The sequence below is a fragment of the Salmo salar genome, chromosome 04 (genome assembly GCF_965601325.2).
Source record: "Salmo salar chromosome 04, fSalSal1, whole genome shotgun sequence".
Lineage (NCBI taxonomy): Eukaryota > Metazoa > Chordata > Actinopteri > Salmoniformes > Salmonidae > Salmo > Salmo salar.
The window spans coordinates 19,146,667-19,169,731 of NC_138294.1; the positions used below are offsets into that span (position 1 = coordinate 19,146,667).

A 23,065-nucleotide genomic window follows, 5' to 3' on the forward strand; every position below is an offset into this window, starting at 1 on the left:
ATGCCAAAATCGTCTTGTTTTGTGCACACCATAGGGACATGCTGGCCTACATGTACGGTGATATGTACCTGTGACACAGTCGAGGGGAGTGCACATTTATAGAAATAGAATTACCGCCCAACACGGAATGGACCGTTGACTTGAATGGGAATGTCTGTTCTAGTAATTCTGTCTCTATGTCCCAAATGGCACCCTTTTCCCTATATATTTCACTACTTTTGACCAGGGCCTATGCATCTCAAATGGCACCCTATTTCCTATAGGTCCTGGTCAAAAGTAGTGCCCTAAATAGGGTGCCATTTGGGACTCAACCTCTAGTTCATTCACCGTATGAAGCAATGGGCAGCTATCATGACCCAGTTCTTATGGATGAGAGTTCCTCCGCAGATGTGGAAGAACTTGGGCGTCCCCTAACTGCTAGGCCAAACCTGGGAAAATAAAACATCAGCTTTTAAAGTGATAGATCACCCAAATTATTCAATGACATGTTGGATTCCTTACACTGTAAGCAGTCTATGGACAAGGTAAGACACCAATCCATGCTATGGGCCATGTCCCTAGACTGCTCTCAGGGCAAGGAAACCAATATGTAATTTTGTAATTTGTTTGAACTATTCCTTCAATTGTGAGCCAGTCGTGCCTATTTGTCTTCTAAAGGCCAAACCTGTGAGACAGACAGTACGCAAACACACAACCACACATATGCACAAACAAGCATAGCGTATGACGATGCCTCTGATATAATCAAAGTTGATTTAAATAATGATGAGGTTGAGCTGAAGGGACTCATCTCATTAAGTTTTATTAGCAGTGTGTGTGTGTGTGCAGTCTCAGGGTGTGTGTGTAATCCGATCCATGTAATGATGATGTCAATTAACAAACATGTCCCAACTGAAAGAAGTCTTGCCCCTGGGGCTAGTGTAGCTGCATCATGATAACAGAGAATCTCATTCAAAACCTATAGGTGATATTGCCCTTGAGAGATGAGATGTTGAGTAAATGAATTCACTTGTTATTGTAAAATAGTTGACACATTTGTGATGTTCCCTGATGGATGATCACGTGACTTGGTTCTGGGTATATGTCTAAGACATGTTGGCAACCAGGCAGCCATTTTGGATTTGATTCTAGAATAACAGTGTTTGATGGATCTAAATGATCCTAAATAGAGTTTAGACAGACAGTGTCTCACCTGCATGGACACCTGCCAGGGCCAGGAGTGGGGGTTGGCTGGTTCTCCATTGACGATGCGGGTGTGGATGGTGGGGGGAATGGTGGGTTTGCCACACGTGGTTGGCCATTCTAGAGTAAAGGACAGAACAGTTGTTATCTTATCTGACATCAGTGATAAGACTACAGGGTTATTGTTTTGATAGCAGTAAGAATTTTTCCCACAGTCATCCCCTCCCCCCCTCCCCTCTCCTCCCCTCTCCTCTCCTCTCCTCTCCTCTCCTCTCCTCTCCTCTCCTCTCCTCTCCTCTCCTCTCCTCTCCTCTCGGCTGTGCCCGACCAGAAACCCCCCCCGAGGCAGCACGATGCACAGTCCATCTGTAAAACTCGATTTCAGAAATTGGCTTGGCAGGGGCCCGGCCACCTGGGGCCCATCAAAGGGTAAAGAATAGGGCAAAGGGTAAGAGACAACCAGAAGGCAACTGCTGCACTAAGGGCACTTCATACTACACTGTCTGAATCCTAAAATGGCACCCTATTCCCTGTACAGATAATAGTATATTAATTTTGACTGGAACCCTATTGGGCTCTGGTCAAAAGCAATGCACTATAGAGAATAGGGTGCCATTTGGAACGTACTACGGTGTTTACAGCTTCACCAAATAATCTAGTTTTACTACACATCTGGGCACGGAGAATTGAACCAAATGGATGAGCAGAAAAAAGACAGGATTCTACTGTGATCTACAGACTGATCAACTGAAATAAAGTCAGGAGTCTACTGTATCCTACAGACAGATCAGCTGAAATAAAGCCAGGATTCTACTGTACTCTACAGACTGGCCACCTGAAGGGCTTTTGGGGGGCGTTACATGGTCTTAGGGTCATTGTCCTGTTGGAGGGTGAACGTTCGCCCCAGTCTGAGGTCCTGAGTGCTCTCGCGCAGGTTTTCATCAAGGATCTCTCTGTACTTTGATCCGTTCATCTTTTCCTCAATCCTGACTAGTCTCCCAGTCCCTGCCGCTAAAAAACATCCCCACAGCATGATGCTGCCACCACCATGCTTCACCGTAGGGATGGTGCAAGATTTCCTCCAGACGTGACGCTTGGCATTCAGGCCAAAGAGTTCAATCTTGGTTTCATCAGACCAGAGAATCTTGTTTCTCATGGTCTGAGAGTCTTTAGATGACTTTGGGCAAACTCCAAGCGGGCTGTCATGTGCCTTTCACTGAGGAGTGGCTTCCGTCTGGGCTCTCTACCATGAAAGCCTGATTGGTGGAGTGCTGCAGAGATGGTTGTCCTTCTGGAAGGTTCTCTCATCTCCACAGAGGAACTCTGTAGTTCTGTCAGAGTGACCATCGGCTTCTTGGTCACCTCCCTGACCAAGGCCCTTCTCCCCCGATTGCTCAGTTTGGCCGGGCAGCCAGCTCTAGGAAGAGTCTTGGTGGTTCCAAACTTCTTCCATTTAAGAATGATGAGGCCACTGTGTTCTTAGGGACCTTCAAAGCTGCAGAAATGTTTTGGTACCCTTCCCCAGAGCTGAGCCTCGATAAAAACCTGTCTCGGGGCTCTACGGATAATTCCTTTGACCTCATGGCTTAGTTTCTCTGACATGCACTGTCAACTGTGGGACCATATAAACAGGTGGGTGCCTTTCCAAATCATGTCCAATCAATTGATTTTTACCACAGGTGAACGCCAAATAAAGTTGTAGAAACATCTCAAGGAGTCTCATAGCAAAGATTTTATACATTTGCAAAAATTCTCACTTTGTCATTATGGGGTATTGTGTGTAGATTGCTGAGGATTGTTTTTTTAGTTTTTTTACATTTAATACATTTTAGAACAGGGCTGTAACGTAGCAACATGCTGAAAAAGTAAAGGGATCTGAATACTTTCCAAAGGCACTGTATACACCTACAGTGATGTTGTCCCAGGGTTTGGGCTGTATAGGGGGCTCAGTGGGAACAGGCTGGGTAAGGTACCTACCTACAGTGATGTTGTCCCAGGGTTTGGGCTGTATAGGGGGCTCAGTGGGAACAGGCTGGGTAAGGTACCTACCTACGGTGATGTTGTCCCAGGGTTTGGGCTGTATAGGGGACTCAGTGGGAACAGGCTGGGTAAGGTACCTACCTACGGTGATGTTGTCCCAGGGTTTGGGCTGTATAGGGGACTCAGTGGGAACAGGCTGGGTAAGGTACCTACCTACGGTGTTGTTGTCCCAGGGGTTGGGCTGTACAGGGGGCTCAGTGGGTAGAGGCTGGGTGGTGTCTGTAGTCCAGTAGGCCCTGAAACCTTTAGCCTCCACGAAGAAGTCAGTATAGAAACGTATCACTAACTTGTTGCCCTTAGTTGTGATGGTGGCTGGGAGTCGGTCACCACACCATGGACCTGGTAAGTAAAAACAACAACACCAAAAATCACTTGCAAGTCAGTTGAGCTACTTCTGTAACACTACTAGTGCTGCTGCTACCAGTGCTGCTACCAGTGCTGCTACCAGTGCTGCTACCAGTGCTGCAGATGTAGGATCTTAATTTGTGTCAGAAGGTGGGTGTAGCTGGTGCATGAAGTCAGGCGCAGGAGAGCAGAATGAGTGAGCAACGTAATTTACTCAAAATAAAAGGCACAAGGTAACAATACACTTGACCAACAATAAACGGTAATCAATTACGCACGGGTGAAAACAGCACCCGTCGAAAACCAGCCATAACGTACCGAATGAACATAGAAACCATCACGCACAGAAACATGGGGGAAACAGAGGGTTAAATACATGAACATGTAATTGGGGAATGAAAACCAGGTGTGTAGAAAACAAAGACAAAACAAATGGAAAATGAAAGGTGGATCGGCGATGTTACGCTCGTCGTTTGAATGAGGAGACCAAGGTGCAGCGTGGTAGGCATGCAGCGTGGTAGGCGTACATCATTTCCTTTAATAATGAACACCAACAAAACAAGAAAATGCAAAAACCGACCGTAAGGTTCTGCAGGGCTAGACAGCACAAAAACAAGATCCCACAATCTCAGGTGGGAAAAAGGGCTGCCTAAGTATGATCCCCAATCAGAGCCAACGATAAACAGCTTCCTCTGATTGGGAACCATACTAGGCCAACAAAGAAATATAAACATGGATTTGCCCACCCAAGTCACACCCTGACCTAACCAAATAGAGAATAAAACAGACTCTCTAAGGTCTGGGCGTGACAGGCGATGGCTAGAAGACCGGTGACGTCGACCGCCGAACGCCGCCCAAACAAGGAGAGGGACCGACTTCGGCCGAAGTCCTGACAATTTCATCACCCTATTCCAGGAAAAATGGATTTGAGCTGTATTTGGAGATTTAAAAAGGCTTCGGAAGTTTGTTATTTCCCCTTTGAAATTTCAGACTTCATTTTCCCATATGGAAAATGTATCAACCCCTACAAAATATACATTCATTATAATCCACATAATAATTCACATTTCCTGTTGCTGCAGGATTATTTTCCTGCTATAGCAATCAAATTAAGCAATCAAATTAAGATTCTACATCTGTACTACTACTGCTTCTTCTACTACTGCTACTACTACTACTACTAGTGTTGCTACTACTACTACTACCACTACTACTAATACTACTAGTGCTGCTAGTGCTACTAATACTACTACTACTCTGTAACTTATCATTTTATTTATAAATAACCTTTCATAAAATTGGGTAACAATGTGTTGATGGTACACTAGCTGCAGCACCATTCAATCAACATTCAATCAAATGTTTAAAATCACCATAGTTTGTACTCACCGTGTTTTGTACTCTCAGCTCCGTCATTATAGATGTGGTATGCCACCATGTTATCCAAGCATTTGGAAGTGAAAATGTCCTTGGCTTCCACGTCGAAGTGGGTGAACGTCAGGGTTATGGTCTTCCCTTTGGGTACCTCCACACTCCACATGCACTCGCTGGCCGCCTTGTAGTTCGTAGGCCAGTTCTGAGACTTAATAACCCCTTTTAACTCATGGGAGGCCCCTCCGCATCCCTGGATCGCTGTGGAATGAAGGTGGGGGTTAGTGTGTGTACATACTGTATGCATGCGTGTGTGTGTGTGTGTGTGTGTGTGTGTGTGTGTGTGTGTGTGTGTGTGTGTGTGTGTGTGTGTGTGTGTGTGTGTGGTGTGTGCGTGTGCGTGTGCATGTCCATTCATGGTTCAGTGCGTGTGTGTGTGTAAGTGCATGCATGCGTCCTTGTGTGGGTGTGTGTGTGTGTCTGAATGATGATAGTGAGCAGACGGGAAATAAACAGATTAGAGTAGATGAGCTGCAGCCTCCTCAACATTAGCCAGAGAGCAGAGTAGAATTTACTCAGTAGTAAGCACAGTGTGTCACAGTGATAAACAGCCAGTGCAAGCCTATGCAATACACCCTAATGTAGCTGGTCGATCAGCCCTGGTATCTGGCTCTCCCTGTTTATTTAAAGATGGAGTGTATGTCTGTTTACTCAGATGGAGCGGGTCCGTGGAGTTTGTAACGGAAATAAACGTTTAATACATCCACTTACCATACATCTTGATATCTCTTTAAATGTGGGCGTTGACGTCCAAAACCTTGGGTGTTGACATCCATAAACTGAAATGTCTGATAACTCAAAAAACTGTAGTATAATGCCAAAAAAACGCCAAGGTAAAACAGCAGTTGAAAACGTTAAAGCGACCACATCAGAACAAATGACTTAACAAAAAACAAATCCTCCTTCTGGCCTCCTCAGCCCTTTCACAACTGAAATGTCAAGCCCTCTGATTGGTCAATTCTAATCATGATCAAAGCATTTTCCCTCGTTTGACCAGTGTACTCTGACCTGTGCTTTCTCAGTACTTACCGCTCATACTTCTCCTTCTATGACGTCCCTCCTGTCATAAATACGTCCCGGGGATCTAAAGTTCACTTTATGGCTGGTCATTATTAGAGAGTAGTGGAGCTGCCTCAGCGATATAAGGTGCCTCAGGTGTGTATGTGTGTGTGTGTGTGTGTTTTGTGTGTGTGCGTACAGATTTACATGTGTGCACGTTTGCACGTGCATGCGCATGTGTGTGCATGTTCGTGTGCGTGTGTGTGTGTGTGTGTGTGTGTGTGTGTGTGTGTGTGTGTGTGTGTGTGTGTGTGTGTGTGTGTGTGTGTGTGTGTGTGTGTGTGTGTGTGTTTGTGTATTCGGAGAAAGCTGGGATTGTTACCGGCAATGTCCTTAGGATACACGGCCTCCCACTTGGTCAGAGAGACGGGAGTCGGACAGGAAGCTCAGGGACATCTTGTTATTGGCACTGACCACCACAGGAGGAAGGACGTAGCCACAGTGTGTGCCTGGGATGGAGAAGGAATGGAAATGAGGAGTATTGGATTGGAGGAGAGGGAGAGAGAGAGAGAGAGAGCTATTACTAATATAGAAACATAAGAGTAGTAACCAGAATTTCAAATACACAAAGGTTAATTTCCATGCATACCAATGTTGGTCTAGCAAAGATGTGAATCATTAGACGTTCAATAGACATTACAGAGAACAGACAGATTTCTGATGAGGCACGGTACTCTCATCGATAAAGGACATGGCAGTCATAATGTAAACATAACCTTGACAAATAAGACACATCAATCAAATGGTTTCACGTCACCAAAAGGTCTAAGGGTACAACATCTCAGAAAACATACTCCTCCGCTTTCAACGTTTACTACCATCTACGCTACCTCAGTAACTATAGATTTTTTAAATGGAGGAGATCAGAGTTCTGAAATGACAGCACCTCCTACAATGGAGGAGTCTGTATTTCTATTGCCCTTTGTCTGCCTGGTGTTTTGCTCCTGTACTTGTTAGGTTTAATGTGTGCTGTCAGGGGCCAACCATGCCCTCCTGCTGAGCCCTGCTCCCCCTGGCAGGGGGTCGCGCCTGTTCTGATAGTTAGAGCTCCGACAGAGACCTCTGGTGAGGAAGGAACTGACCGCTGCTCACACACACACACACACACACACACACACACACACACACACACACACACACACACACACACACACACACACACACACACACACACACACACACACACACACACACACACACACACACACCGAAGGAGAGCGAAAGATCTGTCATCCTAAATGTTTTGACATCAGCTTGAATACCACACTGAATAGGGTGTAGGGAGAAGTTGCACGAGACGTGAATCATGGGTCAGTTAAAACATTTCCTCACTAATGCTCAAGGTTAGGATTGGGGGAGGGAAAGCTGATCCTAGATCTGTACCTAGGGGAAACTTCACCCCAGAGCACTAAATAGCGTTCTTTGGATGGTGTTAGGTTCCAAAAGGAAGTTTATGACTTCAGCGTCTTCCAAGGGATGCGTCTTCTTTAACGCAGAAACAAAGCTGTTTCCGCTCTCTCTTTCTGCCCCCCATTTTCTCTCAACTTCACACACACACACACACACACACACACACACACACACACACACACACACACACACACACACACACACACACACACACACACACACACACACACACACACACACACACACACACACGCCGCAGGTGTTATTGTCTCCACTCTGCCTCTGCTCCAGAGTGTTGTGCTAGAGATAAAACTATCAGATTCCAGCTCTCTGATGTGAATAACAAGGAGGTCACATTTACAGTTCCCTAGCCTCGCTCCTTCTCTGGGGAGAGATCCTAATCAACAGCTTTACAGCCCTGAGGACAGGAGACAGGCACTGGCACACTCAGCACACTAGCCTAGCTTGGTGCTTGGCGCTCTGTCCAGGAGTCAAAGTCCCCCCCCTTTTCATTTCAAGTAACGGGGCACATTCTGCTCAGCATATGCTTATCTGCTGTCTCCTGCTACTTGATTTGTTTGTTGTGTGTTTATGGGTATGTGTGTGTGTGTGTGTGTGTGTGTGTGTGTGTGTGTGTGTCCCTCAGTCGACAAACAGCTCGTTTGGGAAATACGAGGGCTAGTGGGTCATAGTGTCTGTACTCTATGAAAAAGTGTCTGTACTCTATGACACCATTTGGGGCCATTTTGGATCTCCATAATAACACATGAACAGGGGATCCAGGTTGGGTGGACATACTGTAACTTACCAAGCGCCTGGAGGCTGTCAGAAACTACAAGCTTGTCTTCGCCACACTGGCCCGCCTCTCCCGTGACGGACATGTCTGTGACGTGCAGTTTGACCAGGAAGCCTTCCGGAGCTGTGATGTTCCAGGAGCAGTGAAGATTCCCGGGATACGCATCTGGGAATCCCATAGAATGGATCTCTCCTTTACGGCCAGAGTCTGTAGCAGAGAACATGAAGCTTGGGTTAGTGATGAATGGACAAAGCTTAGGGCTATGGGAGACTCCCTCGAGCACACACACACACACACAAAAACGACACACCCACCCTATTGTTTTAGCTGCATTCATTCTTATTTAAAGGACAACTCCACCCAAAAACGATATTTCGGTATTTGTTTAATTAGTCCATTGTTGACATAGTCCCAAAATGTTTTGCTTGTCAGCAATCAAGTTTTCAAGATATGTAACTTTCAAAACACAGAAATCATCCCCGTATGATACATTTTGCATCATATGATGCTGCGTTTTGCTTCATATGATGGGATGATTTCTGTACTTTGAAAGTTACATATCTTGAAAACTTGATAGCTGACAAGCAAAACATTTTGGCACTATGTCAACAATAGACTAATGAAACAAATACCAAAAGATAGTTTGGGGGTGGAATTGTCCTTTAAGCTGCCTGTCAGCCTCTTATCATTGTGTCTATGTTAGGAGAAAGGCAGCGATAACCATTATGCCAGCATATCACACCGGTGATTATTTACCAACAAACACTGCTCATCAATCAGCTGGTTCACAACATAGCCAACGATTTACAGCCATTATCCTGCGTCCCAAATGGCACCCTATTCACTATATACAGTAGTGCACTACTTTTGATAGGGCTCTGGTCAAAAGTAGTGCACTATATGGGGAATAGGGTGTCATTTGGGATGCACAGTTAGAGTATGGAAGTTGCTAGAGGCAAAGTTATGCCTGCTATGTATGCCTGCTGTGTGCAATGTGGACATAGTTTAGCAATTTATCTTGCTGATGAAATCAATCATTCTATATCATTTAAACAAATGAAAACTAGAAAAAGAGGCAAGTTTTGAAAAAAATGTTCTGGTGAGGAAGGTTTAACAACATCGATACTGTTGCTGCTGCAAGCCACTGAATTCCAATCAATTATACCACGGAGAGAGCTCACATATTTCAATTGGAGTCAAGAGGAGGAGGAAGGAGGGCTACCTGCAGAAAGTCAATACAGCTGTAACTGTGGCATACCAAGTACTTAGGTCTATATGAAAATCACAATTATAAATACAGGCTAATTCCTAGAAGGGGCATATGACCTCTGAATGCGGCAATCTGACTGGTCCACTCATAGATATAGAACTGATATATTGTCTATGGGTACACTCATAGATACAGAACTGATATATTGTCTATGGGTCCACTCATAGATATAGAACTGATTTATTGTCTATGGGTACACTCATAGATATAGAATTCTATGTTATTCTATGGTTTTCCCCGTAGTGTACTCACCGGTTATAGCTGGTGTTGTGGGCATCATGGTGGTAGGTTTGACCGTGGTCGGGATGAGGTTGGTGAATGTGGCACTGAAACCCTTGGAGGTGAGAGTGGAATCGGTTTTGAAACGCACCACCATCGTGTTGCCGCTGGAATCCACGCGGCCTGGATTCTTACTACCACAGAATCGACCTGTGAGAAAACAACATTTCACTGTTCAGAAACCCCTAAAGAGTTTGATTAGGCCACTAATCAAACTACACAGTTAGTTATAATAACCCAAACTCCAATTTGTGGTACACTGATGTAAAACCTGGACAGGCCTTATGCACCACTTGAACTGACCAAACAGTGACACCAATTATTATTTGATTAATTCACAAAAGTATTGTACAGGTCTCCACATACATAGTAAGCTCAATAATAACTATAAATGCTGCTATTTTGCATAATTTCTGTTTGTAGAGATTACATTTACATGCCAGTCTAATTTGAGAACCTCTCTCTATTTTTCCATCTTCCTACCCCAAACTTTTAATGAACATCATATCTTATTCATGCAGCCTGAAGTGAATTTGAGTGTTGCTGTATGCATAGTTGATTTCACTCCCCACAGCCTGTTTCAACTGCCAAGTGCTCCCGCTGCATGTCGATCAAGATACTATACCTCCTAAAACAAGTTCATTAGTGAAGTTGCTCAAATTGTGAGACTTAAGAATATATTGATTGTGGGTTTGGAGGACTGAAGATGTTGCACTTGTTGTCACAATCTCTGTTCTCATAATTGAAAATCCATGAACAAAAGTAGCCTATTTTAGAAAATGTATATTTGAGTGTTGTAACGTCTGTCTTCGGTTAGAGAGGACCAAGGCGCAGCGGGTTGCGTGCTCATCATTATATTTATTTTAAATAAAGACTGTGAACACAGAAAAACAATACACAACGACAGGAAACAGTTTAGCAGGCTATACACATAACAGCAGTGCTAAAGACAACTACCCACAATTAACAAACAAAACACATCCCTATATATAGGACTCTCAATCAAAGGCAACTACAACCACCTGCCTTCAATTGAGAGTCCAACAGCCAATTACCTAACATAGAAAATACTAAACTAGAAAGAACATAGAAATACAAAAACCTAGAACATAACCCAAAACCCGGAAATAATAAATCAAACACCCTTCTAAACAAACCACCACCCCGAACCACATAAAACAAATACCCTCTGCCACGTCCTGACCAAACTACAATCACAAATAACCCCTATACTGGTCAGGACGTGACAAGTGTAGCCATATTATGAGGGTAGGGTATAATTAGGGTATTTTAACACATTATGAGACTAGTGAATAAGTACATTTTGAGTGTTGGCCTACACATGTTCTGCAACAGGTGTGTAGGCCTAAGTATATCTGTACTATACGTATCTATACTAGTCCAACTGCTGTATACCAGAGTTAGCATAACACAGAGTGATGTCTTACCCAACATGGCGGAGCCGGTTTTGTGACCATCGTAGACATCTACGTAGTCTCTACAGGCCTCAGGGACCAGGTCGAAGGAGGAGAACGTCAGTCTGATCTTCTCTCCCTCCGGTACAGTGATCCTCCACTGTGGACCACATACACATACTATTTCATTTCACCACCAAATTTCATACACAAACAAATCCATTTCGTTTGACCACAAATATCCATTTCATACAAAAACACATCCATTTCATTTGAATACAAACGTCAATTTTATTTCCATTACTTCATCAAACATTCAGTCAATTACAAAGATTTAATCAATGATCAAAGATCAACGATTCAATCAATGTCAAGATAAATCCGTTGGTAGAGTTGATATAACCATATGCACCAACATGAGTCTGATATTCCTTCTAGTAGATTCTGGTGGGGGCGGAGTTTTGGCACACAATTGAACGTATTCATATTCAAAGGCAGGGGCTTTCTAAGTAAGGCACAACCTTAAGAAAAACATTACTGATAGAAGTTACAGCTCTAGAATAGACACAGTCACTCGTCAGCAGGAAACAGGCAAGGGTGTCCTTTCTCTACATTTCATTTCCATCTACATTGCTTTAAGCATAATTTCTCCTCAATGTTCCCATCCATCTCTTTCTCTCTCTTTCTGCCTGGAGGGTGCCCAGGTTGCAGATGGCTGCATGCGCTGCATATTGACACGAGTCATGAATAAAAATCATCCAATATCTCCTGGGCTGTGACGGTTTGGACAGGAGCCCATCTGCCTCAACATCCAAGCCAAGAAGGAGACAGAAAGCAACATGAGCAAGCCAGATAATACACAGCCAAACAGGACCAAGCATGAGTCCCTAATGGCACCCTTTTCCCTACATAGTGCGCTACTTTTAACCAGAGCCCTATGGGACCTGTAGTGCACTATAAAGGGCTATAGGGTGCCATTTGTGATGCAACCCAATGATCTAATGATCCAAACCAAGCAAAAGCTGACGTCAAAGCGCTCAGCCGTGCTCTGAGCCAAAACAAGACGCGAGTTGCTCCCCAATCTCGGTGTTCAGATGGTGCCCAGTGACCATAGATTTACTAAAGGGGCACCTCATTTGAAAACACCCCAAAATATAGGAGTCCGTTTCCCCATTGATTGTTATTGATGCAGCTTAGCTCCATACAGCACACGACATGACGGACCATGTTATTATTATTCACTTCCTCAGACAGAGAGAAAGGTGCTATTGATTGTAAAGTACCTCACAGAAAGACTGGGGCCATATGAACAACGTGCTGTGGATAATACACGACTTGGTAGAGAGGTGCTGCCGTGTGTATGGCAGATTGTGTGTGGTACCATGGATGGCATGTCCTTGTGGAGGTACCTGGTGTGTTAGTGTGTGTGTGTGAGTGTGTGTATGTACCTGGTAGAGAGCCCCGTTCTTGTAGTTCTGTGCTGGAAACCCAGGGGTCAGTAGATCCCCGCGGTCACCTTGGAGAGCGCCACCAGCCCCGGCTATTTCTGGAAGCAGGGAGCATGGAGATGGAGAGTACTTCAGCTGAACAGACACCTCAAGGATACCCACCATCCATCCATCGCTTTCTCTCTGTGTCTCTCTCTCTCTCTGTCCTCCTTCTCTGTTACTCCTATGTCTCCTTGCCCCTGTCATTCTCTCTCTCTCTCTCTCTCTCTCTCTCTCTCTCTCTCTCTCTCACTCTCTCTCTCTCTCACTCTCTCTCTCTCTCTCTCTCACTCTCTCTCTCTCTCTCTCTCTCTCTCTCTCTCTCACTCTTTCTCTCTCTCTCTCTCTCTCTCTCTCTCTCTCTCTCTCACTCTTTCTCTCTCTCTCTCTCTCTCTCTCTCTCTCTCTCTCACTCTCTCACTCTTTCACTCTCTCTCTCTCCCTCTCTCTCCCCTTCTTCCTCCCCCTCTCCCTCTCTCTTTCCCCCCTGAAAAGCTCTGAATGTTCATAATTCTCATCACTGTTGATTGATAATGGTGTTATTTACCTAAAGTACTCTCTGGTGTCACAGCTTGGTACTTTGCTTTGAATCCCTTGTCTGTATTTCTGTCATTGGTGTCAAAGAACAACAACATAGAGTTTCCCAGTGACACTATGGGCCTGGGTTTGGAGCGCCCACACAACCTCCCTGCAGAGCCAAACAGAACAGAAGAGAAAGAAGAAAACAATATATGGATTACTGTACATATAGAACCATTTATGTCAAATCAATAGCTACTGGCCATACCTACATGTACAGTACAGTATATCTATATACCATTGATATGTTCAATACATTCCAATAAATGCATGTATGCATTTTTGTTGCGATGTTACAAAAACAGTCGGGTAATGTCAAACATCAATCTGACATTCCGCAGTGCAGTTAACCTCCCTCTGAAAGTCTGTAATCTAGTTAGGGGCTGTAACTTAAAGTGGAGTAGTGAAGAGGCAGGCCAGCCAGGCTTATAGGCTGTGTCCTCCGTGGACGCTCTAATTTGGGTTTGACATCAAAGCTCAATCCCCTTATAGCCTTGGAGTGTGGATGGTCCTGTGGGGCTGTGTGTTGAGGGTGTGGGGAATAGGGGACACTGTGTATGGAAGGGAGAGAGAGAGAGACAAAGAGAGAGAGAGAGAGCGTGAGTGTGTGAGGTGTGTTGTGCTCCAGCTAAGGGGCAGAGGAAGTGAAGAGCCAGAGGAGGTGTTGCAATAACACTGCAGGGTTAGTTATGTGTGTATGTGTGTGTGTGTGTGTGTGTGTGTGGGTGTGTGTGTGTGTGTGTGTGTGTGTGTGTGTGTGTGTGTGTGTGTGTGTGTGTGTGTGTGTGTGTGTGTGTGTGTGTGTGTGTGTGTGTGTGCATGTGCGTGTGTGTCTGTATCCATTTGTGAAAGTAGAAGAATGTGTTAATGTGTGGCACAGTGGGAAAGTGTAACAATTGAGAACGATGGTGTGGCCTGCCTCACATCTACATTCAACCAATCTCTAACTATACGGGATAGAAAGTATAGAAAAGTACAGAACAAAATGAGTCCTATCCACAAGGTTTAAACATCAACGCTTTTGCACAGTCACCTTAATAGTTCACACCACCTCACACTCCACCTCCAGACCCCAGCTCCCTTTGCTGTGCCAGACATCCCAGCGTGTCAGCTAAGAGGTGAGAATGGACAGTTGGAGAGACCAGGAGAGAGAGAGAGAGAGAGAGAGAGAGAGAGAGAGCGAGAGAGAGAGAGAGAGAGAGAGAGAGAGCGAGAGAGAGAGAGAGAGAGAGACAGAGAGAGAAGAGACAGAGAGAGAGCCTCTGGACTGGGTGTCTGATTCTCCCATCCTGTCAGAAACAGTCTGAAGAGCACACACCATCACCTACGGGCGTAATAGAATATCATAAGCAGAGTAAATTAAATATTTAAATGTAATATGTTTGCTCAAGTAAATGAGCTTGTAATAAAACGGGGAAACGGGAAAAAGCTAGTGATGGTGGGGAGAACCCTGGTGGTTTGAGTTGTATAAAGTCAAGGAGGAAAGATCTGAGGATAGATCAAACAACTGAATATGAATGTACGATGTGCTGGAGACTGTATGGTACTGGTTTTGAACAGGCTCAAAGGACAGAAATGGAATTACATTCCTTTGAATTGAATCCCTTTGTGCCCCACCATGTGAGATGTGACACATACCTGAAGACATGCCAAGGATGGATCCCCTACCCTACACCTGTACCCCACCTCTCAAAACCCTGTGTGGAGCAATATCTGATCTGTATAGCGAGATATTTGAGAACACACACACACACACACACACACACACACACACACACACACACACACACACACACACACACACACACACACACACACACACACACACACACACACACACACACAACACACACACACACACACACATACACACTACCCCCCACTCCGACACACAAACCTTCCCATATGTCTCCCCCTCAGTTTTCAGTAATAAATGTTGGGCCTACCAAACCCTTTGCCTGGATGTATTGGCCTTAATCCACTTAATTAGTCTGGCTCCAGTGTCTCCAGTGTCTTACCGATGACTCCCAGGTTGTCCTGTATTGTAAAGTAGTCTGCTGTGCACAGGTCTGTTGCCTCCAGGGAGAAGTCTTCAAACCACAAATGGATCACCTGGAGTAGAGGAAAACAAACAGGCAGGTTTTTATTATTCACTGTCTTAGAGACTGGAGCAGTAGACATACTGCTACTTAGTAGGAGGCTTGACTGTGTGTGTGTGTGTGTGTGTGGGTGTGGGTGTGGGTGTGTGTGCGTATGCGTGTGCGTGTGCGTGTGAGTGTGAGTGTGAGAGAGAGAGAGAGAGAGAGAGGAGAGAGAGCAGAGAGATTAAAATCGAGACGACAGGGAAAGAGAGAGAGGGAGAGAGAAAGAAAGAGAGAAAGAGAGAGAGAGAGATTAAAATCGAGACGACAGGGAGAGAGAGGAACACAGAGGGAGAAAGAGAAAGAGAGGAACAGAGAGAGAGGAGAGAGAGAGGAAGGAGAGAGAGAGGGAGAGAGAGGGAGAGAGAGAGAGAGGGAGGGAGGGAGGGAGGGAGGGAGGGAGGGAGGGAGGGAGGGAGGGAGGGAGGGAGGGAGGGAGGGAGGGAGAGGGAGAAAAAGAGAGAGGAGAGATTAAAATCGAGACGACAGGGAGCGAGAGAGAGGGAGAGATAGAGGGAGGAAAGAGAGAAGGGGAGAGGGAAAGGGGGAGAGAGATAGACAGAGACAGAGACAGAGAGAGAGAGAGAGAGAGAGAGAGAGAGAGAGGAAGGGGAGGTAGGGGAAGAGAGAGAGAGAGAGAGAGAGAGAGAGAGAGAGAGAGAGAGAGAGAGAGAAAGGGGGAGAGAGAGGCAGTCTCAGTCTGGCTTGCTTGGCAAAGTGAAAATGTTTTTTGTTTTCCTGTCTCCTCTCCTTCTCCGGATGTCGTAGCTTGAGAGAATGAAAGAGATGGCAGAGCAGCCATCTGTCACGGTGTGGAGCTGTGTTTACCCATGTCTCATAGCTACATCTGATCTAAGGGCTTTCTGTTCTGTTCGCCTTCCCTACCGTACTGTTATACCCTGGTGTCTGTCTATGGTTGCTTCCTAAATGACACACTATTCTCTATTTAGAACTATGGGCTCTGGTCAAAAGTAGTGCACTACACTAATAGGGTTCCATTTGAGATGCAGTCTTATGGCTACGCCTGACATCCTTCCAGCTCAGAGACTCATATCAAAAGCACTATTCCAATGAAAGATCATTGAAATGATGATCTGTTTTGGTGGTGACGGTGATCGAAAGCATTGTTCCGCTGCAGGTTTTGTTCTATATAAGTCAACCAAGCATTCTGGTTTAGAGTTGGTTTTTAAAGTGCAATATCTTTCAAAGTTAGTGATGCGGTTAATTTGATGTTTTTAGTCGTTATCTTAATGGTTTCTGCACCTGCCAAACATTCGCCCTAGCCGCTGTGCATTAATAAAAGATAAGGGGATCCCTTTGATGAATATTTATCAGGCAGACACAGAATATCCTTTAAGGACAAGAGACCCTGTTCCTTACAATTTGACTGGGTTCCCATTTTCCAATTTCCAAAATGGCCGCCTATCCTTGTGTCCTCTTCTCCTCTGTATGTGCACTGATGGGTGAAAGGACAGGGCATGGAAAGGTGTCTGGCGTGTTACTTCCACCCTTCAGCTCCTGTCAGATCAGTGGTCGTCATGGAAATGACATGAGGCTTTTTTAGAGTATCTCTTGAAAGTTTAGAATTCTTAAAAATGCATCCATTCTTCCTTTCTCTCTTCCATGAGGTAGTCAATGATCCAACCAGTGACTACTTCAATTAAGGAAGGAAGGAAGAAAGAAAGAAAGAAAGAAAGAAAGAGAGAAAGAAAGAAAGAAAGAAAGAAAGAGAGAAAGAAAGAAAGAAAGAAAGAAAGAAAGAAAGAAAGAAAGAAAGAAAGAAAGAAGAAGAAAGAAAGAAAGAAAGAAAGAAAGAAAGAAAGAAAGAAAGAAAGAAAGAAAGAGAGAAAGGGAGGGAGGCTATTCAATGACTTTTGAACAGAGCCTATGAGACTTAGTTGTGTTTTGACATGTATACTGAACAAAAATATAAACGCAACATGTAAAGTGTTGGTCCCATGTTTCATGAGCTGAAATAAACGATCCCAGAAATGTTCCATACGCACAAAAAGCTGATTTCTCTCAAATTTGGTGAACAAATTTGTTTACATCCCTGTTACTGAGCATTTCTCATTTGCCAAGATAATCCATCCACCTGATCAGTGTGGCATATCAAGAAGTTGATTAATCAGCATGATCATTACACAGATGCACCTTGTGCTGGGGACAAGAAAAAGACACTCTAAAATGTGCAGTTTTGTCACACAATACAATGCAATTGGCATGCTGACTGCAGGAATGTTCACCAGAGCTGTTGCCAGAAAATGTAATGTTCATTTCTCTGCTTTAGAGAATTTGGCAGTACGTCCAACCTGACTCACAACCACAGACCACATGTAACCACGTCATCCCAGTACCTCCACATCCGGCTTCTTCACCTGCGGGATCGTCTGAGACCAGCCACCCGGACAGCTGATGAAACTGTGGGTTTGCACAACCGAATCATTTCTGCAAACTGTCAGATAGCGTCTCAGGGAAGCTCATCTGAGTGTTCGTCGTCCTCACCAGGGTCTTGACCTGACTGCAGTTCGGCGTCGTACCCAACTTCAATGGGCAAATGCTCACCTTCAATGGCCACTGGCACGCTGGAGAAGTGTGCTCTTAACGGACGAATCCCGGTTTCAACTGTACCGGGCAGATGGCAGACAACATATATAGCGTTGTGTGGATGAGCATGTTGGTGGTGGGGTTATGGTATGGGCAGGCATAAGCTTCGGACAACGAACACAATTGAATTTTATCAATGGAAATTTGAATGCACAGAGATAACGTGATGAGATCCTGAGGCCCGTTATCATGCCATTAATCTGCCGACATTACCTCACGTTTCAGCATGATAATGCATAGCTACATGTCGCAAAGATATGTACACAATTCCTGGAAGCTGAAAATGTCCCAGTTCTTCCATGGCCTGCATACTCACCAGACATGTCACCCATTGAGCATGTTTGGGATGCTCTGGATCAACGTGTACGACAGCGTGTTCCAGTTCCCGCCAATATCCAGAAACTTCACAACGCCATTGAAGAGGAGTGGGAGAACATTCCACAGGCCACAATCAACAGCCTGATCAACTCAATGTGAAGGAGATGTGTCGTGCTGCATGAGGCAAATGGTGGTCACACGAGATACTGACTGGTTTTCTGATCCATGCCCCCAACTTTTTTTTAAAGTGTGGAATCCATAGATTAGGCCATAATGAATTTATTTCAATTGACTGAGATCCTTATATGAACTGTAACTCAGTAAAATCTTAGAAATTGTTGAAAATTGCATTTATATTTTTGTTCAGTGTATTTGTTTGAAGGAAAGAGCACAGTAAAAGGAAAAGAGGTTACTGTATAAAAGTCTTTGTGTTTTGAATGTGTTGCATTGTGGTACTTACCATGCCTGGGTCCACAGTGATGTGCCAGCTGCAGCTCATGCCGTTGTCGTAGCTACTGGGGTGATTCATGCTGGTGAACTCCCCCGATGGGCCCTGGAGTGCCTGAGGACCCCCGCATCCCGAATTGACCTCTTGTCCCACGCATGCACACGCACGCACGCACACACACACACACACACACACACACACACACACACACACACACACTCACACACACACACACACACACACACACACACACAATTGATTACATGAACATTCAGTTGATGTGACAGCTGCAGGGGAACAGCTTTGGGTAATTTTGTTCTGGAAAAACAATGTCTACTGGCAGAATCATTTGTTTTGATTATAACCCTTGTTATTGGGCTGTTATGTATAACATGGAAGGGTAACACAATGTCATTATTGAACATCCTGCTGCGACAGATTGTTTGATGACATAGTGGCGCTACTTACGTTAATAAGAGCATTCGAATTGAGGATTGCTTCACCAGTCCCATTAAACAAAAGCAATTGGTAATTGGTAATTAAAGCAATAACATACAGCAATAACATACCCTCATACAATGGTATGGCCAATGACAACATGGTCAGCAACTACCCTATACAACCAATACAGTACAATTTTTTTTATATAATTTACACACATATACACTGAGTGTATAAATATTAGGAACACCTTGCTAATATTGAGTTGCACTCCTTCTTTTTGCCCTCAGAACAGCCTCAATTCGCCAGGTCATGGACTCTACAAGGTGTCGAAATCGTTCCACAGGGATACTGGCCCATGTTGACTCCAATGCTTCCCACAATTGTGTCAAATTAGCTGGATGTCCTTTGGGTGGTGGGTCATTCTTGATACACATGGGAAACTGTTGAGCGTGAAAAACCCAGCAGCGTTGCAGTTCTTGACACACTCAAACCGGTGCGCCTGGCACCTACTACCATACCCTGTTCAAAGGCACTTAAATATTTTGTCTTGCCCATTCACTCTCTGAATGGCACACATACACAATTCATGTCTCATTTGTCTCTAGGCTTAAAAATCCTTATTTAACCTGTCTCCACCCCTTCATCTACACTGATTGAAGTGGATTTAACAAGTGACATCAATAATGGATCTGGTCAGTCTATGTCATGGAAAAAGCAGGTGTTCCTAATGTTTTGTACACACATATATCTATCCATATGTTGACTAGTGGTGTATATACGGTGCATTTGGAAAGTATTCAGACCATTCAAATTTTTCCACATGTTATGTTACAGCCTTATTTAAAAATTGATTCAATTGTTATTTTCCCTCATCAATCTACACACAATTCCCCATAATGACAAAGCAAAAACAGGTTTTTAGATTTAAAAAAAATTCACAATCGCATAAGGATTCAGTACTTTCTAGAAGCACCTTTGTTGAAGCAGTTTGGAACCACCAAGACTCTGAGCAATCGGTGGAGAAGAGCTTTGGTCAGAGAGGTGACCAAGAACCCGATGGTCACTCTGACAGAGCTACAGAGTTCCTCTGTGGAGATGGGAGAAACTTCCAGAAGGACAATCATCTCTGCAGCACACCACCATTCAGGCCTTCATGGTGGAGTGGCCAGACGGAAGCCACTCCTCAGTAAAAGGCACATGACAGCCCGCTTGGAGTTTGCCAAAAGGCACTTACAGACTTTCAGACCATGAGAAACAAGATTCTCTGGTCTGATGAAACCAAGATTGAACTCTTTGGCCTGAATGCCAAGCGTCACGTCTGGAAGAAACTAGGCACCTTCCCTACAGTGAAGCATGGTTGTGGCAGCATCGTGGATGTTTTTTAGCGGCAGGGACTGGGAGACTAGTTAGGATTGAGGGAAGGATGAACGGAGCAAAGTACAGAGAGATATATCCTTGATGGAAACCTGCTCCAGAGTGCTCAGGACCTCAGACTGGGGTGAAGATTCACCTTCCAACAGGACAACGACCCTAAGCATACAGCCAAGACAACACAGGGGTGGTTTCAGGACATGTCTCTGAATGTCCTTGAGTGGCCCTGCCAGACCCCGGACTTGAACCTGATCTAAAATCTCTGAGGAGACCTACCTGAAAATAGCTGTGCAGTGACACTACCCATCCAAGTTAACAGAGCTTGCAGAGAAGAATGGGAGAAACTCCCCAAATACAGGTATGCCAAGCTTGTAGCATCATAAGAATACTTATGTAAATGTGATATTTTCAGTTGTATCTTTTTTACAAATTTGCAAACGTTTCTAAAAACCTGTTTTTGCTTTGTCATTATGGGGTATTGTGTTTAGATTGATGATAAATGTTTTTTAGTACATTTTAGAATAAGGCTGTAATGTAACAAAATGTAGAATAAGTCAAGGGGTCTAAGTACTTTCCGAATGCACTGTATAATGTAGACAGATGCTAGACAGTATTTGGCCTTTCAATACACCACTAGCTACGACCATTACTTTATAGTGCAGACATTATTCCTGGGCAAGTTTTATTGAATAAGGGATTTTGTAAGGACGAATAAAAAGGGAGAGAGTGAGAGAAAGAGAGAGAGAGAAATAGAGAGAAAGAGAATGAGAGTATTTGCATTATGCTAGACCAGTGTACTGTGTGAGTGCTGTCTCTGGAGTCAGCCGCGTCTCCTAAGGCTGTCTCACTCATAGAAATGGATGAAAGCCATTATTCTTAGGAACGAAATGACTGATTTGGCTAACCGAGCCAAGGTAGCGTGGGACAGTGTTAATAACATCATAGATTTTCATAAGATTTAAATGCATTTTTAAGGGGTGGGGAAGGCTGTATTTTTTGGGAACCAGCACAGAACTGTAAAAAGGCACCAAGATATGTTGCAGATATGTGGACTATCTTATATGATAAAACAGATCATCATTGACACCTTGTCAGAAGCCAAAATAACATGCATGTTATATCACATTTTAACTCAGATGATTTGATGGGTTGTTTTCTAACTATAGATGAAATAGAATGACTCATAACGGAGGGTTGAAAACAAATGCAGACGTGACAAATTGAGGACGTATTTGTCATGCTTTCTATGGTGACAGAGTGACACTATATGAAAAATACGTCCAGCAATCCATAACAGTGCTTGGAAGTGCACCAGTGCATCAGTAGCCAGTGGTGAGACCAATGAGATGCCAATGTCCAAGGGGACCAATTAGACTTTCAGATATCCCTAACGGTTCGCAGGAGGTTTGTCTATAGACGTTCCCTCAACGTTAGAGGAACCTTTGCCTTTTGTTGTCGTTCTGTTCCTCCACAGCTGGGTCTCAGCTCGGACTGTCTGTCTGCCACACTGTGCAGCCAGTGGCAGGGGACGTCACTGTGACTCACGTCACAGAGGTACCACAAAGACACAGAACCCCCTTAGAATATAACTCTCTGTCTAGCCCTGTAGCCAGAATGGATGCACATTCAATGCCAGAAGTATTCAATGCCATTATTACTGCAGCAATGAATGCCGTTGGTTTGTTATTGCGGTATACAATGACCCAGATCATTCTTCTATGCTTATCATTTATTGCTGATATGAAAGTGTGGCTTAATTTAATCATAAATAATAAAACATCTGTCAGAGACAGAGATACATTAAGAGCACAATGTCCAGTGATAGAAATTTCAACAAAATAGACAACAAACATAACTTTTCATCTTCTTGTCAGCAAACTCACCACCAGCCGACAGCCATTACCCACCCACTCCCCAGACGCTTAGCTAAGCCTGATATTATGGTAAATGTATAATGGTCCATCAATCACAAGGGTCCATAAATCACTGTTTCATAGTCCTGCTGAGAGGCGGTGAACTTCCTGGTGTGAGTAGAGCTATAAACTTTCATTTGAAAGACATTTGAAGGGTTTAAAGTTTAGTACTCACACACCTCCTTGACAGTGATGAAGTTTGGAGAGATAGTACAACTCCTAAGTGTTTACAATATATACAGTAGTACTAATCATCTGGCCTACATGAATGTGTTTAAAGTATATAGCATCTCACCACCAGGTAGCCTAGCAGTTAAGAGCATTGGGTCAGTAACCGAAAGGTAGCTGGTTCCAATCCCTGCGCCGAAAAGGTGGACAAATCTGCAGTTCTGCCCTTGTGTAAGGCAGTTAACCTCCAACAACAACTTCTCCCCAGGCACCGATGACGTGTATATGGATTAAGGCAGCCCCCCGCACCTCTCTGATTCAGAGGGGTTGGGTTAAATGCGGAAGACACATTTCTGTTTAAT

At 44.3% G+C, this 23,065-nt stretch overlaps 1 protein-coding gene across 1 annotated transcript in view; it reads right to left on the reverse strand.

Annotated features, from left to right (window-relative positions):
* The window catches only part of LOC106602340 (ovochymase-2-like), a 34,105-nt gene that overhangs the window by 10,718 nt on the left and 322 nt on the right, over positions 1 to 23,065 (reverse strand). Inside the window, 13 exon segments of the mRNA XM_082974162.1 lie at positions 328 to 428; positions 1,193 to 1,302; positions 3,376 to 3,561; positions 4,957 to 5,199; positions 6,380 to 6,411; positions 6,413 to 6,506; positions 8,276 to 8,470; positions 9,786 to 9,962; positions 11,261 to 11,387; positions 12,676 to 12,773; positions 13,262 to 13,402; positions 15,312 to 15,405; positions 18,820 to 18,950. Of these exon segments, the coding sequence (XP_082830288.1) occupies positions 328 to 428; positions 1,193 to 1,302; positions 3,376 to 3,561; positions 4,957 to 5,199; positions 6,380 to 6,411; positions 6,413 to 6,506; positions 8,276 to 8,470; positions 9,786 to 9,962; positions 11,261 to 11,387; positions 12,676 to 12,773; positions 13,262 to 13,402; positions 15,312 to 15,405; positions 18,820 to 18,950 (1,729 nt within the window).